This window comes from Colobus angolensis, unplaced genomic scaffold (assembly GCF_000951035.1).
Source record: "Colobus angolensis palliatus isolate OR3802 unplaced genomic scaffold, Cang.pa_1.0 Scaffold229, whole genome shotgun sequence".
NCBI lineage: Eukaryota > Metazoa > Chordata > Mammalia > Primates > Cercopithecidae > Colobus > Colobus angolensis.
Window position 1 is genome coordinate 5,731,621 of NW_012115477.1, and position 17,691 is coordinate 5,749,311.

Sequence of the window (17,691 nt, forward strand, 5' to 3'; positions counted from 1 at the left end):
AAACATGCCATTATTTCTTCTATGAGAATGAAGTAAAATCTAAAAGAGAATATGTCATTTTTCTAATTTTTAAAGCAGTTAAGAACTTAAGGCCACAGAACAGTGAAGAGATTGAAAAAGTAGTCAGCTGATAACCAAAGGAAAAAATGTCCTTTCATTAGACATAAAGGCCTGATGCCTTTATAGATGGAGGTATAGCGTCAACTTAAAAGCCCAGGGTTGAGGTGGAGGTTGCAGTGAGCCGAGATCGCACCACTGCGCTCCAACCTGGGCGTCAGAGCGAGACTCTGTCTCAAAAAAAAAGCCCAGCGCTTTCTTTTTAACCTCAGATGGAAAGACAAAGAAGTAGATAAATTTCATAATATTTTAGCCGGCAAGTTAAACTTAAAAAAATAGATATAGCATATTGTGCTAGAAAGAACCCTGGATTTGGTGTTGAGAACTGGGTCCAAGTCCTACTTCCTCTACTTAGTACTATTTTATGAGCTTGGGAAGAAAACAAAATCTAGTTTTATGTTTCTGTTAATATGGTCTTTAAATTAAAAAAGAAGTACACTAATTCACTGTTTTCTTAGCTTAATTTAAGGCACATCTTGTGTGGAGAATTAATTTGCATTTACTATAGGAATGTTGGGCTTGCTGGGGTATTTTCTTCCAGAGAGAACTGTCCTGTTATTTTTCTCCGTATTTAACATGGCCTGGAATGCCGTGGTTCCTCAGTCAAACTTGTGGTATTACAGATGCCATTTATGTTTCTTCTCTTCATTGTAGCTAACATGCTTGAATCAAAGTCCTTTGAAGTAGAACTCAAAGATGCTGAACCTGATATTATTGAACAACTTGTGGAATTTGCTTATACTGCTAGGTGAGTTAAGAAGGATTATTTTTATTTTAGAGAAGTAATGTTGGTATCTGCCATGGCAAAGCATTGTTGTAACAAATGGTTGCACTACAAATTCTTCAAAATGAAAAACCGCAAGGATGGAAGAGTTTGAGTATCCTATGCCATACTGATTCAAGGACTGAAAGTTTAATTTTGTGTTTAATTTCAGGGGCTATTAGGATACATTCTACTGTAACATTTAAATAATAAAAAATCATGGGTAACTAATATTCCCTCTAACTTATTTGCAGAATTTCCGTGAATAGCAACAATGTTCAGTCTTTGTTGGATGCAGCAAACCAATATCAGATTGAACCTGTGAAGAAAATGTGTGTTGATTTTTTGAAAGAACAAGTTGATGCTTCAAATTGCCTTGGTAAGAAATATCAGATTCCTGTTGTGTGTTTTTTTTGTTTGTTTTATCCTCAATTTGTAATTTAATTTTTTTTAAAGGCTGATTATAAGTATCCTCTTTAACCTTAAAGACGTTGTCCACTAGAACATTTTCTAGTAATAAAATTTAAGAGGGGCTTAGAGAGATGCATATTAGCCTGGGCAGCAGCAAGCTTATTAAATATTATATCAACATTTTCTAAAACAAAATGGCATTTATATTGGTTTTTCATGGATCTAGGACAAGGAATAAAGATTGTATATGGTGATAGTAACATGATTATGAATGTTTCCTTTTATTTAAGCACTTATGATATGCTAAAGTCTGTCACAGATAAGGCAACTTATAGTGAGGTAACTTGCCTGAGGTCACATAGCTAGTATATGAAGGAGCTGACATTGGAACTCAAGTAATCTAATTCTTAGCTACTACACCTTGCTGCCTCCCCACATTGTCAAAATGATGTTTTATACTAGAAAACATAACCTTAGTCTATAAATTAAGATACTAACTGAGGGACTGCTATAGCCATTCATTTTGAAGCTATTAATAAAGTATTTTCTATTTTGTGATAGGAGAAGCAGAAAAAGTTGATCAGAGCCTTCCAGAGTGTGGTATGCTTTTGACTGTGTGATGATCCTTAGTGGCACATGAATGAACGTCCAGATGTTTGTGCAGTAGCCCACCCTTATCTGCAGGATACGTTCCAAGACCCCAGTGAATGCCTGAAACTGCAGATAGTACTGAATCCTATATATACTGTGTTTTTTTCTATGATACATACATGCCTATGATGTTTAGTTTCTAAATTAGACAGTAAAAAATTAACAACAATAATAAAATAGAACAACTTTAACAATATGCCAGCATCACTACTCTTATATTTTGGGGCCATTATTAAGTAAAATAAGGGTCACTTGAACAGAGCACTGCAATACTAGGGTAGTCCACTTCATAAGCAGGACATTTACTTAAGTGACAGACAGGCAGGTAGGTTATACAGCATGGATATGCTGGTCAAAGGGATGATTTCTGTCCCAGGCAGGATGGAGCAGGATGATGTGAGATTTCATCACACAACTCAGAACAGCATACAATTTCAAACGTATGAATTGTTTATTTCTGGAATGTTCCATTTAATGTTTTTGAACGACAGAAAGCAAAACCATGGATAAGAAGGACTACTCTAATTCCGTTTTCCTTCCCTTGCTGTGATTCAGAGGCTTTAAAGAAAGGGAAGAGCGCTGGGATAGGAGTGCTAGGAAAGCAGGGAGGAAAGAAAAGTAAAATGAAGGAAAGTATAAAGAGGGATCAGAGAATCAAGTCAGTGCTAAGATATTTGACCCAGGGGAAAAGAAGAGGGGTGCTAATGACAAGAACTCAAAGACTGAGGCAAAGGGCTCCTGGAAATGCTTCAGAATTTTGGCAAGCCTCCTCTGTCTCTACTTTTTCTAGGCTTTCCTCCTTCTGGACACTTTAGTAACTCCTTCCTGCATACCCCCTCACTGAGCACAGAGAGAGAGATCTTGGAAGGCAGGTAGGAAAGAAGCAGAATAAATTTCAGGAGGGAGTAAAAGCCAGGTGAAGGGAATAAAAGTGCGACTTAGCCTAATATCCAGAAAAGGAATTGGACTAGATGGAGCAGGAAGAGAAACAGCTATGCAGGTGAATATATTGATGGAATTTTTAAAAGGTAGCCATGGGTCTATGTATTGAAAAGATCCGTATGTTAGGAAATAAAAGGCCAATCTCTAATCCTATGTATACAACAGAGACACTCTGGCATGAGTTCTTCCATCTCTTTGGGCCATAGTTGGGGCTTCACTCATCAATAAGATTTATATTCCTAAGATTTCAGCTTACTTCCATTATATAAATAATTATCTTCAGACAATGTACTATAAAAAGAGAATTACCTTAATTAAGTTTTTGGAAGATGATGGCTTGTGTATGTTTCTATAACTCTCTAGCACTCTAAATTTCCTCTTGGGGTGATTCAACTATAAAGAAGAATGGCTGAAATATAGGTAGGTAGTAGATGTGGTGGTGCAAAGCATAGTGTGAAACCTGGAGTTAGTCTGTGCTAAGCACATCTTAGGCTTTGGGCTTCTGAGGAGACCATTTAGCAGTTTTGCCTCTGGATACCTTCTATCCTCATTGTTCACAAAGCTGGGAGGAAGGACAGACCAGCAACCTAGAAAGTAGCCTGATTCCTGGCTAAGCTTGTGGCAAAGACAGTGGCCCAGCCAGGTGAGCCAAGTGCCATAGCCTAGTAACTGGTGAAACTGCTTCTGCTTGCTTTCTGTTTAGCCCTGAGCATGGCTCTCAATGTCAGCTGATTGGAGAATTCCTATCATAGTTTTCACCACCTGTCAATTCTCTGCTGCCCAGAAAGTGTCCAACAATCGGGCTTCCACAAATGCTAAAGGAACCGGTGGCAGCTGATGGAATCGGGCAAAGATCATATAAAAAATTAAACCCAGTACCAGCCTGGCCAACACGGTGAAATCCCATCTCTACCAAAAAAATACAAAAATTAGCCGAGCGCAGGCGTGGTGGCACACACCTGTAGTCCCAGCTGCTCCGGAGGCTGAGGCGGGAAAATCGTTTGAACCAAGAGGCGGAGGCTGCAGTGAGCCGAAATCATGCCACTGCACTCCAGCTGCATGACAGAGTGAGACCCTGTCTCAAAAAAAAAAGAGAGAGAGAGAAACCCAGTAGTTTGAGGAACAGGAAACCAAGCTAAACAGCCAAAATGAATGGCTCCTGTAAGGCAAATTTAATGTAAGAAATAGTGGTGATGGCGCGCCTGTAGTCCAAGCTACTCCGGAGGCTGAGGCGGGAAAAACCACTTGAACCGCGAGGCGGAGGTTGCAGTGAGTGAGCCAAGATTGCGCCACTGCACTCTAGCCTGGACTACAGAGTGAGACTCTGTCTCAAGAAAAAAAAAAGAAAAAGAAGCGAACTTAAAAACATGATATGTAAAAATATGGTTTTACAGTTTTTTGGCATTCAATTGTATTGAAAAATGGAATGGATACTCTTAAAAATCAACCCGAAGAAGATCAAACAGGAAGTTGCCTCATGATGCGAAACAAAAATGCAAAGGAAGCCACTAGTGAGAAGATAAAAGAAAGGGAAGGAAAATACAGGAACTGCAGTGTGAGGTGGGAGTTCCAGAAGGAACAGATGGAGAAAGCAATAATCAAATAAGACGACGACTTCTTTGGGTTTAAAAAAAAAAAAAAAAAATTCTCGGACTAAGTTATACTGAGTGCTAAACCTGATCAATGAACTAAGATATTCCTCCCTCAGGTATATTCTAGTGATATTTTTCACCTTCAAAGATCAAAAAAGAGCTTACATTTGGGGTGATAGAAGTATTCTGGAACTAGATAGTGGTGACTGTGGTACAACATTGTGAATGTAGTAAATGTCACGGTAAGTTTTATGTGTATTTTACTACAATAAAAAAAAAAGTGAGCCAACGGCTAGCAGATCCCAAAAGAAACTCCCACATCCGTTAGCAGTCACTCCCCATTCTTCCTCTGGCAGCTCTGGCAACCATGAATCTGCTTTCTGCCCCTATAAATTTGCCTATTCTGAGTGTTTCATATAAACTGAAAAATATCAAAGGTGGCCCTTTGTGTCTGGCCTCTTTGAGCACAGTGTTTTTAGGGTTCATCCATATTGTAGCATTTATCAGTACTTCCTTTCTTTTTATGGCTGAATAATATTCCATTGCATGGATATACCAAAATGTGTTTATCCATTTACTGATTGGTGAATGTTTGAATTGTTTCCAAGCCAGCACATTTTATAGAGGAAAAGGAAAGCACTGGTTAACTTGAACCAAAAAAAAAAAAAAAAAAAGTGCTTTCTGCCATCTGGGACCTTGGCTGTGGATCAGGTGAGTGCACAGGTCAGACCAAAACCCTACAGTTGGCACGGCTTGGGCCTCTGTCCATGGTTGCGGGGGCATCTCCGCAGCTACTGCATGCAGTGATCATGGGGGTCCCAGCCCTGGGCTTAGGCAAGGGTGCCGTGTTGTTGTACATCACCAAACACTTCAAGCTGAGGCACCTCTCCAGCAGGGACTGCTCCAGGACAACATGCTACAGGGCACAGAAATTGGTATGTTAGCCAAGGCTTTTCTTGACCAAGGGAAACTCATTCCAAATGATGTTACGACTCGGCTGAGGCCCTTCACGAACTGAAAAATCTCACCTAATAGAGCTGGTTGTCCAAGGACACTGCCATAGGCAGAAGCCCTAGATGAGCTTATCAGATAGACACAATGATTAACTCATATGTGCCCTTTGAGGGCATTTAAACAACACTTCACTGCCTGCTGTTCATCTAGCCAGTGGCAGAGTCTACTACATTGAGTTCAACCCTCCCCAAACTGTGGGCATTGCTGATCTGACTGGGAAGCCTCTCATTCAGCCTGAGGATGATAGACCAGAGACACAGTTATCAAGAGACTGAAGACTTATGGAGCCAGTCCCAGAATTTACCAGAAAAAAAGGATGTTGGAAACACTCTCCAGAGCAGAAACCAACAAGATTTAACACTATGTTTATAACAAACTAAAGTTCCACAAAATAAATCAGAAAGCCCCAGTTACTCCATGAGGAGAAATGATTATAACTAGTAAGATGAGCAGAACCTCCTTATCCTTGGATTTAGAAGCTCGTTTTCCTAAGAATGGAGGATGTATAAATAAGAATGTATGCATGTATAAGAATGTATGCATGTATGAATTCTTTGAAAATTATATTATTTCTACAGATTTTATTCTGGATACTAATGATGTGCCAAATGAATCAGGTACTGATTCATCTTTTGAAATCATCTAATGTGTTTTATCCAGTTATCTTCTAGCAGTGTGCAATTCAAAAACATCAGCGGTGTCTAAACTTTTAAAACATCTGTTAGAGCAAAATTAAAAGAGCAATTAGTAGTCTTTTTTATCAGTAAGAGTAAGTGGTTGATAAAATTTTCATATTTTTCTGGAAAAGTTTTTCAAAGTTACATGTCATTTGGGGAAAATATCTCAAAAGTTTTTGCATAGAGATATTTCTAGCCCTGTGGAACGTGGATTTGTGAGACATCATGTCTATAAAATTCCAGAAAACCAGCAACTGGATTTAGAGATCTGTTGCAAGATGCAAATTCATGCTTCCTTTACACCAAGACATTTATAAGCTAATCATATTGCTATATTTATTTTGTTGTTAAACATATCTTCAGTTTACTCAGAATTTTCACTTTGCTATACAATTATCAATTAGCATATGGGAATATATTACTTTAAGATGACTTGTTTTCTTTTGAAAATACATATGTGCTGAGGGATATGATTTATGTCAGAAATTGACATTGTAAGTTCTTGGATAAGTTCTTTCACCACAGTGGAATGAATTTTCAATGGAAAATGTAATTTAAAGACTTATTTTTTCATCTGTTACTCGGGTTTAGTAATCTATGTTTTAAGATCTACTTGCCAGTTTCTCTTCGATCAAACATGATCTGTCTTGATAAATAACAACATCTGGTACCAAGAAAAAGAAAGAAAAAAGATTAAGGGTAAACCTGGCCGGGCACGGTGGCTCAAGCCTGTAATCCCAGCACTTTGGGAGGCCGAGACGGGCAGATCACAAGGTCAGAAGATCGAGACCATCCTCACAGTGAAACCCCGTCTCTACTAAAAAATACAAAAAAAACACTAGCCGGGCGAGGTGGCGGGCACCTGTAGTCCCAGCTACTTGGGAGGCTGAGGCAGGAGAACGGCATAAACCCGGGAGGCGGAGCTTGCAGTGAGCCGAGATCCGGCCACTGCACTCCAGCCTGGGCAACAGAGCGAGACTCCGTCTCAAAAAAAAAAAAGTAAACCTATGGCACTATGTAAAGTGAACATACTTTGTTGTTAGGAAATAGAAATAATAGATCAGGCAAGTCTAGGGAGTATTCACTTTGCATAAGTAACAAACATAATTAGTAAACAGGTATAGCAACGAAAAGAATTTACATAATGGTTAACAGGGATCAGGAACGTGATTCTCCTGAAAGAGTTATTTATTTCTGATGACACTGATACCTGGTAGTGTTCACTGCCACCCTATCTTAAGGGGAAAGAATTCTGCTGGTAAGTGTCATCAGAGCAACCATTTAAAAATTTGAATCATTTTAGATTCCTTAGTGGGGCAACAAGGATGCATGCTTATGTAGTGTGACTTGGTAGGAGAAGCGGGCCAATATGAGAGGTGGAGATAAAACTCGACTGTCTTCCATGGCATATTTACTTTTACTTGATGCTAAATCAAATGAAACAAGCCCTTGTACAGCTGTTAGTAACTGCCTTTGAAAATTTGGCCTTTTTTTCCCAGGAACTTGAAATAAAAATGCCAATAAACAGTTCTTGTGTATTTTGGTGGAAAAAAACTTATTTTCCTTTTCTTTTGATTGAAAAAAATTATTGTTGATCTTTGAAAATGAATCGAGGCTTTTAAAGAGGATTATAGTAGACATTTCATTCTTTATAAAACTTTCTTTAATGCCTATTTTTTTGTGTGTTTGTATTTTTATTTTTGTGGGTACATAGTTGGTATATTTCTGGAGTATATAAAATGTTTTGATACAGGCATGCAATGTGAGATAAGCACATCATGGAGAATGGGGTATCCATCCCCTCAAGGATTTATCCTTTGAGTAACAAACAATCCAATTACACTCTAAGTTATTTTAAAGTGTACAATTAAGTATTAACTATAGTCACCCTGTTGTGCTATCAAATAATAGGTCTTATTTTTTTTTTTTTTTTTTTTTTTTTTGGTACCCATTAATCCTCCCTTCATTCTCCCAACTACCATTCCAGGCCTCTGGTAACCATCTCTCTACTCTCTATGTCCATGAGTTCAACTGTTTTGATTTTTAGATCTCACAAATAAATGAGAATATGTGATGTTTGTCTTTCTGTGCCTGGCTTATTTCACTTAATGTAATTATCTCTGGTTCCATCCATGCTGTTGCAAATGACTAGATCTCATTCTTTTTTATGACTGAGTAGTACTCCATTGTGTATATATACCATAGTTTCTTTATCCATTCATCTGTTGATGGACACTTACGTTGCTTCCAAATCTTAGCTATTGTAGACAACGCTGCAGCAAACATAAGAATGCAGATATCTCTTTGATATACTGATTTCCTTTCTTTTGCATATATACCGAGAGTGGGATTGCTGGATCACATGTTAGCTCAATTTTTAGTTTTTTGAGAACTCTCCAAGCTATTCTCCATAGCGGTTGTACTAATTTACATTCCCACCAACAGTGTACGAGGGTTCCCTTTTCTCCACATCCTCGCCAGCATTTGTTATTAACTATCTTTTGGATATAAGCCATTTTAACTGGGGCAAGATGATAGCTCATTATAGTTTTGATTTGCATTTCTCTGATGATCAAGGATGTTGAATACCTTCTCATAAGTCTGTTTGCCATTTGTATGTCTTTGAGAAATATCTATTCAAATCTTTTGCCCATTTTTTCACTGGCTTTGTTTGATTTTTTTCCTATAGAGCTCCTTATGTATTCTGGTTATTAATCCTCTGTCAGATGAATAGTTTGCAGATATTTTCTCCCATTCTATAGGTTGTCTCTTCACTTTGTTGATTGTACCCTTTGCTGTGCAGAAGCTTTTTAACTTGACGTGACTCTATTTGTCCATCTTTGTTTTGGTTGCCTGTGCTTATGAGTTATTGCTCAAGAAATCTTTGCCCAGACCAGTGTACTGGGGATTTCTCCCCAGTGTTTTCTTGTTGTCATTTTATAGCTTGAGGTCTTAGATTTAAGTCTTTAATTCATTTTGATTTGATTTTTGCATATGATGAGAGATAGGGGTCTAGTTTCATTCTTCTGCATATGGATATCCAGTTCTCCCAGCACCACTTATTGAAGAGACTGTCTTTTCCCCAGTGTGTATTCTTGGCACCTTTGTTGAAAATGAGTTCACTATCAGTGTGTCGATTTGTTTCTGGGTTCTCTATTCTGTTCCATTGGTCTGTGTGTCTGTTTTTATGCCAGTACATGCTGTTTTGGTTACTATAGCTGTGTGGTATAATTTGAAGTTGGGTAATGTGATTTCTCCAGTTTCATTCTTTTTGCTTAGTGTAGCTTTGGCTATTCTGGGTCTTTTGTGGTTCCATATAAATTTTAGGATTGTTTTTTCTACTTCTGTGAAGAATGCCATTGGTATTTCGATAGGGATTACATTGAATCTATAGATTGCTCTAGGAAGTATGGATATTTTAGCAATATTGATTCTTCCAATCCATAAACATGGAATATTTTCCCACTTTTTGGTGCCTTCTTCAATTTCTTTTATCAGTGTTTTATAGTTTTCATTATAGAGATCTTTCACTTCTCTGGTTAATTCTTAGTTATTTAATTGTATGTGTGGCTATTGTAAATGGGGCTACTTATTTTATTTTATTTTATTTATTTTATTTATTTATTTATTTATTTTTTTGAGACAGAGTTTCTCTCTGTCACCCAAGCTGGAATGCAGTGGCACAACCTTGGCTCACTGCGGTCTCCACCTCCTGGGTTCAAGCGATTCTCCCACCTCAGCCTCCCAAGTAGTTGGGACTACAGGTGCATGCCACCACACCTGACTAATTTTTTTGTATTTTTAGTAGAAACAGGTTTTTGCCACGTTGGCCAGGCTGTTCTCAAACTCCTGACCTCAGGTGATCCTCCCACCTCGGCCTCCCAAAGTGCTGGGATTACAGGCATGAGCCACCATGCCCAGCCCTCTTATTTCTTTTTCACATTGTTCACTGTTGGTATATAGTAATGTTACTAATTTTTGTATGTTGATTTTGTATCCTGCAACTTTACTGAATTTATCCATTCTAATAGTTTTCTTGTGGATTCTTTCAGTTTCTCCAAATATAAGATCATATTGTCTACAAACAAGGATAATTTTATTTCTTCCTTTCCGGTTTGGCTGCCCCTCATATCATTCTCTTATCTGATTGCTCTAGCTAGGACTTCCAGTACTATGTTGAGTAACAGTGGTGAAAGTGAACATCCTGGTTGTGTTCCGCATCTTAGAGGACAGGCTTTCAGTTTTTCCTCATTTAATATGATACTAGCTGTGGGTCTGTCGTATATGGCTTTTATTATGTTGAGGTATGTTCCTTCTATCCCCAGTTTTTTTTTAGGGTTTTTGTCATGAAAGGATGTTGAATTTTTTTAAATGCTTTTTCAGCATTGACTGAAATTTTCATATGGTTTTTATCCTTCATTTTTTTGATATGCTGTATCACATTGATTCGTGTATGTTGAACCAGCATTTGCATTCCAGGGATAAATCCCACTTGGTCATGATGAATTATATTTTTAACGTGTTGTTGAATTTGGTTTGCTAATATTTTGTTGAGGATTTTTGCAACGATGTTCATCAGAGATATTGGTGCCTGTAGTTTTCTTTTTTTTTTGATGTGTCTTTGTCTGGTTTTGGTATGAGGGTAATGCTGGCCTCATCAATTGAGTTTGGAAGTATTCCCCCCTCCTCTGTTTGTTGTTGTTGTTGTTGTTGTTGTTGTTGAATAGTTTGAGTAGGATTGGTATTAGTTCCTCCTTAAATATTTGGTAGAATTCATCAGTGAAGCCATCAGGTCCCAGGCTTTTTTTACTGGGAGACTTTTTATTATAGCTTCAACCTCATTCCTTGTTATTGATATGTTCACGTTTCGTATTACTTCCTGATTCAATCTTGGTAGGTTGTATGTATCTAGAAATTTGTTCATTTCCTTCTAAATTTTCCAATTTATAGGCATATATTAATAGTTGCTCATAGTAACCATTCATGATCCTTTGAATTTCTATAGTATCAGTTGTAGTGTCTCCTTTTTCATTTCTGGTTTTATTTATTTGGATCTTCTCTCTCTTTTTCTTAGTCTAACTAAAGGTTTGTTCATTTTGTCTTAACTTTTCAAAAACCCAACTTTTTGTTTCATTGATCTTATGTATTTTTTTCATTTCAGTTTTATTTTTTCTCTGATCTTTATTATTTCTCCTACTAATTTTGGATTTGGTTTGCTCTTGCTTTTCTAGTTCTTGAAGATACATCATTAGATTGTTCATTTAAGATTTTTCCTCTCTTGATGTAGGCACTTATAGCTATAAATTCCCTCTTAGTACTGCTTTTATTGTGTCCTGTAGGTTAGGGGATGTTATCATCATTTGTTATCATTTGTTTCAAGAAATTTTTCAGTTTCCTTTTCAATGTCTTCAGTGATCCACTGGTCATTCAGGAGCATATTGTATAATTTCCATGTGTTTGTATAGTTTCCAAAATTCCTCTTGTTATTAATATCTAGTTTTATTCCATTGTGGTCAGGGGAGATGCTTGATACTATTAATTTTTTTTTCTTTTTTAATGTTTTAAGACTTGTTTTGTGACCTAGCATATTGTCTATCCTTGAGAATGATCCACATGCTGAGGAAAAGGATGTGTATTCTATAGCTCTTAGATGAAATATTCTATAAATATCTGTTAGATCCATTTGTTCTATAGTGCAGATTAAGTCTGCTGTTTGTTGATTTTCTGTCTGGAAGATCTTTCCAGTGCTGAAAGTGGGGTGTTGAAGTCTCCAGCTATATAATGCCCTTATTTGAATGATACATGCTTTCTAAAAATGTTGTGACTTGCTAAACGTGTATTATCACTAGGCTATCAGGCATACATTAGTCTTTATTAGAATAAAACAAAATTTCATAACTGTGGCTGTTTGTCTTTGGCCCTTCACAGTGCCTACTCCATCCCACCTTCCTTTCTGCTGCCCTGATGTTTCCCTGGCTTCTGAATGAGTGACTGTATAATAATAAGTTGATCTTAAAGCAGTAAAAAAGAACAAATATCAATATAAAAAAATTTACAGCCTTTCAAAGAGAAGCAGTATAGTATATTACAAAAAATAACCATAAATTCTTTCCTTCCATTTATGTACACCCTTTTGCAATGTCACTTGGTAGCTCCTCCCATCAAGAGATAGAATCTGTTTTCCTCCCTTGTAATCTGTGACCATATGATTTGCTATAGCCTGTGGGACATTAGTAAAGGAGATGTTAGCAGAGGATAGAAAAATGCTTGTGCTTTGGGATTTGCTCTCCATTGTTGCTGGGAACTCTTCTGCTGTCATGAAAAGAAGGCTAGAGACCATATGGCAGAGATGAACTATCCCAGCTGGTATTTATAACAAGTTACTCAGAAAAGAAAGAGAATGAGAATGCCATTAATTTTTTATCTGCAACGCAAAATTAGAACATAATATCACAAGGTTGCAAATGAGAGGGAGAGAAAATTGCATTTCAAGGCATCATTCATTTGGATATTGCAAGAAAACAATCACATGTATCCCTTCTGAGAAAAGTATTGGAAGAAGTGCTGAAGCTAGCTAAGTGAGAGAGAGAGAGAGCTCAAGATAAAGATGTACTGGTTAGATTTCTTACTTGCAAGCAAAATAAACCAAATGTTGCTGGTTTACACAGAAAGGGAATTTATGGAATGGCTAGTGAGTAACTCATAGCATTGCCCAGAAATCTCAAGTCGGATTTTAGAAAGAATAAGGATTTGAATAATACAAACTTGTTCAGCTAGATAACACAGAATGTTTTACTTAGTCATCAGAGAAAACAGATTGTTTTCAGATACCCTTGGAGTATTTACAAGTACTGATCACCAGCCACAGAAAAGCTGGAGCACCTAAAAAAGAGGAGACACAGGCCACATCCCCTGATTACAGTGCAGTAAAACTAGAAATTAACTATGGAAGGACAACTCTTCTCCCGCCCCATTCTGAACACTTGAAAATTTAACTGAAGAATTATTTAGAAAATTATTTTTTAGAGATATTAAAGGTAAGCTTATAGGCTATATAGAAACATGGCAATAAGCCCACAATAAACTGAAATCTTTAGACTATAACCAAAGTATTTCTTAGAAGAAAATTTGTAGTCCTAAATTTTTTCCAAATAAATGTATTTATTTTTATTCTTTCTTGACTTATGTATCCTATTCAGAGAGGTAGAGAAAAATAATTTGTAAACATCGAATGAAAGTAGAAAATATATAATTTAAAATATAAATTAGGCCAGGCGCAGTGTCTCACGCCTGTGATCCCAGCACTTTGGGAGGCCGAGGTGGGTGGATCACCTGAAGTCAGGAGTTCAAGACCAGTCTGGCCAACATGGTGAAACTGCATCTCTACTAAAAATACAAAAATTAGCCAGGCATGGTGGTTTGTGCCTGTAATCCCAGCTATGCAGGAGGCTGAGGCAGGAGAATCACTTGAACTCCAGAGGGGGAGGTTGCAGTGAGCCAAGATTGCGCCATTGCACTCCAGCCTAAGCGACAGAGTGAGTGAGACTACATCTCAAAAAAAGAAAAGAAAATATAAATTAATAAAGTAGAGAAATAAAACTAATAAACTATAGACTTAGTCAGAAAAACTAAAGCTGAGTATTTCAAAAAATGGTACAAAATAGCCTCAGACTTAACAAGTCTTATCAAGAAGAAAAGATCAAAGAACAGCATCAGGAATTAGAACTATAGATATGAAAGCAAAAGACAGTGACCAAAATTGTCTTTTTTTTTTTTTTTTTTTTTTGACAGAGTCTCACTCTGTCGCCCAGGCTGGAGGGCAGTGGTATGATCTCGTCTCGTCTCACTGCAACCTTCGCCTCCCTGGTTCAAGTGATCCTCCTGCCTCAGCCTCCTGAGTAGCTGGGATTACAAGCGCCCACCAGCATGCCCGGCTAATTTTTGTATTTTGGGCAGAGACAGGGTTTCACCATGTTGGCCAGGCTGGTCTCGAAATCCCGACCTCAAGTGAGCTGCCCTCCTCATCTTCCTAAAATGCTAGGATTACAGGCATGAGCCACCATGCCTGGACAGATTTTATACTTTTTAAGACAATTTTGGGCCGGGCACAGTGACTCCTAAAATGCTGGGATTACAGGCATGAGCCTGTAAAAAGAAAGAAAGAAAGAAAAAAGTTATAAAACCTGAAGCTGGTAACCTCAGAAACAATAAAAAAAAAGTAAAGATGTATTTCTTTTTTCTTTTTGAGACAGAGTCTCACTTTGTTACCCCAATTGGAGTACAGTGACCCAATCTCAGCTCACCGCAGCCTCTGCCTCCCAGGTTCAAGCAATCCTCCTGCCTCAGCCTCCTGGGTAGCTGGGATTACAGATGAGCACCACCACACTAAGCTGATTTTTGTATTTTTAGTAGTAGAGATGGGGTTTCACCCTGTTGGCCAGGCCGGTCACGAACTCCTGACCTCAAGTGATCCACCCGCCTAGGCCTCCCAAAGTGCTTGGATTACAGGCATGAGCCACCATGAAGATATATTTCTAATTAGTGCTCCAGGCTTGAAGGCTTTGTGAGTTAATTCTATCAACCTTTCAAAGAATAGAGTAATGCTTATGTTATTTAAATTGTTCTAAATCTCTAGAAAGGGTAGAAAACTTGCCAGTTCATTCTCCTAGGGTAGGGTTACCATAATACAAACATTGGATGAAGAAAGTGTGTGCGTATGTATACGAGTATATGTACAAACACATATAACATTTTAGTTTCATTTAAAAACATTTATTAATGCTAAAAAAAAATTCAAGAATACCCCTCGTGTGGAATGGTGATAGTGGGAAAGGTTATGCATGTGTGGTGACAACAGGGGCATGGGACTCTGTAATGTTTCTTCAGTTTTGCTGTAAACCTAAAACTGCTCTGAAAAAAATGAAGTTTATTTTAAAAATAATAATACTTTGTGACCAGCTAGAATTTACTTTAAAAGTGACACAGTGGTTCAATCATTTCAATGTCAAGAAATCTAGTAACGGCCGCGGTGGCTCATGCCTGTAATCCCAGCACTTTGGGAGGCCGAGGCTGGCGAATCACGAGGTCAGGAGATCCAGACCATCCTGGCTAACACAGTGTAACCCCGTCTCTACTAAAAATACATAAAAAATTAGCCGGGCGAGGTGGCGGGCGCCTGTAGTTCTAGCTGCTCAGGAGGCTGAGGCAGGAGAATGGCCTGAACCCAGGAGGCGGAGCTTGCAGTGAGCCGAGATCGCGCCACTGCACTCCAGCCTGGGCGACAGAGCGAGACTCCCTCTCAAAATAAATAAATAAGTAAATAAATAAATAAATAATTTGTATTTTCATATAGAAGGAGCAGAATTTTCCTGTAAAGGACCAGAAAAGAAAATATTTTAGGCTTTATGGACCACATGTGGTCCTTATCTCTCCTCCTTTCCTTTCCGTCTTCACTTCCCCCTTCTCGCCTCTTCTTTTTTTTTTTCTTAATCTTTCAAAAAAATGTAAAAGCTATTATTAGCTGCTGACCCTACAAAACAGGCTATGGGTTAGATTTTGCCCATAAACAGTACTTTGCAGACTCCTGACATAAAAATTTATACCTGAATAAATTTGATGTATGTCATGTTTTTAAGTGGAGCTCCTCCGTGCTGCAGAAGTTGTCCCAAAGTAATCCAAAAGTTTGGTGCAATTCTGATTAATATCACATGGAGATTTTGTAAAGTAGAATGTGATAAGCTTATTTTAAAATTTGTCTGCAAGAGAAAATGTTTAACAATAGCCAAGAAAACTTTGAAAAAACATTGAAGGGGGCTTCTCCTACAGAATATAAAAACCAGCCGGGCGCGGTGGCTCACGCCTGTAATCCCAGCACTTTGGGAGGCCTAGGCGGGCAGATCACGAGGTCAGGAGATGGAGACCATCCTGGCTAACATGGTGAAACCCCGTCTCTACTAAAAATACAAAAAAAATTTAGCTGGGCGTGGTGGCTGGTGCCTGTAGTCCCAGCTACTCAGGAGGCTGAGACTGGAGAATGGCATGAACCTGGGAGGTGGAGCTTGCAGTGAGCTGAGATCGCGCCACTGCACTCCAGCCTGGGCGAGACTCTGTCTCAAAAAAAAAAAAAAAAAAGAAAAAACAGTCTTTTATAAGGCAGTATAGTATTGGCACAAGAATAGACAAATCAATGAAACAAAAGGATCCAGATTTATGAAATTTATTCAACTAATTTTCCTGAAGTCATGCTTCATCTTAAATGTATACTTGGTTTTTCTAAAAATGATTTTCTATTCTTTTATTTTCTTTCTGTATTTAGGTATAAGTGTGCTAGCAGAGTGTCTAGATTGTCCTGAATTGAAAGCAACTGCAGATGACTTTATTCATCAGCATTTTACTGAAGTTTACAAAACTGATGAATTTCTTCAACTTGATGTCAAGCGAGTAACACATCTTCTCAACCAGGACACTCTGACTGTGAGAGCAGAGGATCAGGTGACTAAATTGCCTTCTCACATTTTTCTTAATAAAATTGTCTTTATTGGTTTCTTATAACTCATGTTTGGACACATGACAAGGGAAAGAGTCATATTAGGAAAGAATATGTTCTTTACACTAAACAGAGTATTGCAATCTTAGGTGCTTGCCAGGCTGGCTGTTTGAGAAATAGGTCACTTCATAGAGATAAAACCATTGGGTACCATGGTAGGCAGAACAATGCCTTCCCCAAAGATGTCCACTTCCCAATCCCCAGCATCTGGAATACAGTATTATGCGGCAGATAGGGCTTTGCATATGTGACTAAATTAAGGATTTCGAGATGAAATTATCTAAATGGGTCCAGTGTAATCATAAAGATCCTTAAATTTGGAAGAGGGATGCAAAAGAAGGCAGCGTCAAGTGGTGCAATATGAGAAAGACTTGACTGGTCATTGCTGTCTTTGAAGGGGGGAAGGGGACCATAAGCCAAGGAATGCAGGCAGCTGCAAGATGCTGAAAAAGGCAAGGAAATGGTTTCTTCTATAGTGTCTCCAGGCAGACACATTGGTTTTAGTCCACTGTGACCCATTTTGGACTCTGACCTATAGAATTGTCAGATAAACTGTCAGAAGTGTAAGCTGGGTGCAGTCATTTGGGAGCTGGGTGGGGGAACACTTTATTTCATTTATGTATGTATGTATGTATGTTATTTTTTGAGATGGAGTCTCGCTCTGTTGGCCAGGCTGGAGTGCAGTGGCGTGATCTCGACTCACTGCAAGCTCTGCCTCCCGAGTTCATGCCATTCTTCTGCCTCAGCCTCCCAAGTAGCTGGAACTACAGGCACCCACCACCAAGCCTGGCTAATTTTTTGTATTTTTTAGTAGAGACAAGGTTTCACCATGTCAGCTAGGATGGTCTCAATCTCCTGACCTCGTGATCTGCCCGCCTCGGCCTCCCAAAGTTCTGGGATTACAGGCGTGAGCCACCGTACCCGGCCTTATTTATTGTTTTGAGAGGCAGTCTCACTCTCTTGCCCAGGCTGGAGTGC

General features: G+C 38.4%; 1 protein-coding gene and 1 pseudogene across 5 annotated transcripts in view; both read left to right on the forward strand.

The window, feature by feature from the left end:
- The window catches only part of KLHL7 (kelch-like family member 7), a 69,908-nt gene that overhangs the window by 17,696 nt on the left and 34,521 nt on the right, over positions 1 to 17,691 (forward strand). For 4 of the 5 annotated variants that reach the window (XM_011944181.1, XM_011944180.1, XM_011944182.1 and 1 more), the window contains 3 exons: positions 772 to 865; positions 1,135 to 1,259; positions 16,483 to 16,658. In XM_011944181.1, coding sequence (XP_011799571.1) covers positions 772 to 865; positions 1,135 to 1,259; positions 16,483 to 16,658 — 395 coding nt within the window. Of the gene's footprint in view, positions 1 to 771; positions 866 to 1,134; positions 1,260 to 1,852; positions 2,137 to 16,482; positions 16,659 to 17,691 lie in introns of those variants that run through there. The other variant, XM_011944184.1, reaches the window with a different exon arrangement.
- Positions 5,259 to 5,848, forward strand: LOC105513348 (annotated as a pseudogene).